We start from the raw sequence: 1,173 nt of genomic DNA, 5'->3' as shown, positions 1-1,173 counted from the left end.
AAGAAGAAGAAGAAGAAGAAGAAGAAGAAGAAGAAGAAGAAGAAGAAGAAGAAAGAAGAAGAGAAAGGGGGGTAACACGTCAGTGATAGTGGCATGGAACATGAGGAGTTGGGAGAGAAAAAGGGAGACGGAGGAATTACGCCTTCAGAATACAATGAAATATCTCATGTATAAACATTATGTTTTTGGTTGCATTTTGGTCACTTCATTATATAGTTGTGACTTCAAAACCTGCAATGAACCAAACAAGAATGTCAAGTTTGTAAAAGATCATTCAAATATATGAGCTATGTAAAAGACCAAACAATAAACAATAATGTGAACTTTGGAAAATTTGCAAAACATTTATTTTAACTGTGCAGGAAAACCAAACTAAAATGTAAGCTGTTTAAACAAACAAAAAAAAACAACAATATTAATGCAGGTCGTGTTAAAAAAAACAACCCCAAAACAAACAATGATGAAAGCTCTGCAATAAATCAAACAACAATCTTGCAAAAATAACAAAAAAATAACGTAGATTGTGTAAATTTAATAACAAACTATAATGCAATGAGTGCAATAGATGAAACAATAGTGTGAGCTATATAAAATACCAAACAATGATGGAAGTTGTGCAGCAAATAAATTGTTGCAATAATTGAATTATACACTATGCAACACACCAAATCAAACCATGGTATGGGCTATAAGATAAAAACCTTCGGACGGTTGGTGGGTGCTCTGGTGTAGTATACTCCTTTTTTCCTATCAAACATCTATCGTCCTTATCTCTCATCCTCCTTTTGCTGTTTTTTACTCTCTTGCATAACCTCTTATTTTCGGCATTTGTAATATATGACCCTATTGAGTTTACAATTGTCGTAAAACTAAAAAATAAAACCTTCCTTGGGCCCCTCAGGTTGGCGGGAAACGGTGCCATGACCCGAAAGAGACGGAGTGCATTATGTCCACGCTTGGATCGGGACCAGATGACTCCACAAGTGGTTCAGGTTTTTACACAAGAGACGAGGTAATTTTTGCTGCTTTTATCTTTTGATAGATAATGTAAGGCTTTAAGTTTAACAACGCTTGAAAATTGGTTTTTGACACAAATGAAAGAATATTTAAGTACACACACACACAAACTCACACACACACACACACATACACACACACACACACACATACACA

At 34.9% G+C, this 1,173-nt stretch overlaps 1 protein-coding gene across 1 annotated transcript in view; it reads left to right on the top strand.

The window, feature by feature from the left end:
• The window catches only part of LOC101851597, a gene marked incomplete at its 5' end in the record, with an annotated part of 41,465 nt that overhangs the window by 26,977 nt on the left and 13,315 nt on the right, over window positions 1-1,173 (top strand). The window contains 1 exon segment of the mRNA XM_013086558.2: window positions 903-1,012. Coding sequence (XP_012942012.1) covers window positions 903-1,012 — 110 coding nt within the window.

Source organism: Aplysia californica, unplaced genomic scaffold (genome assembly GCF_000002075.1).
Source record: "Aplysia californica isolate F4 #8 unplaced genomic scaffold, AplCal3.0 scaffold00479, whole genome shotgun sequence".
Taxonomy (NCBI): Eukaryota; Metazoa; Mollusca; class Gastropoda; order Aplysiida; family Aplysiidae; genus Aplysia; species Aplysia californica.
This window is presented reverse-complemented; position numbering and strand designations above follow the sequence as displayed.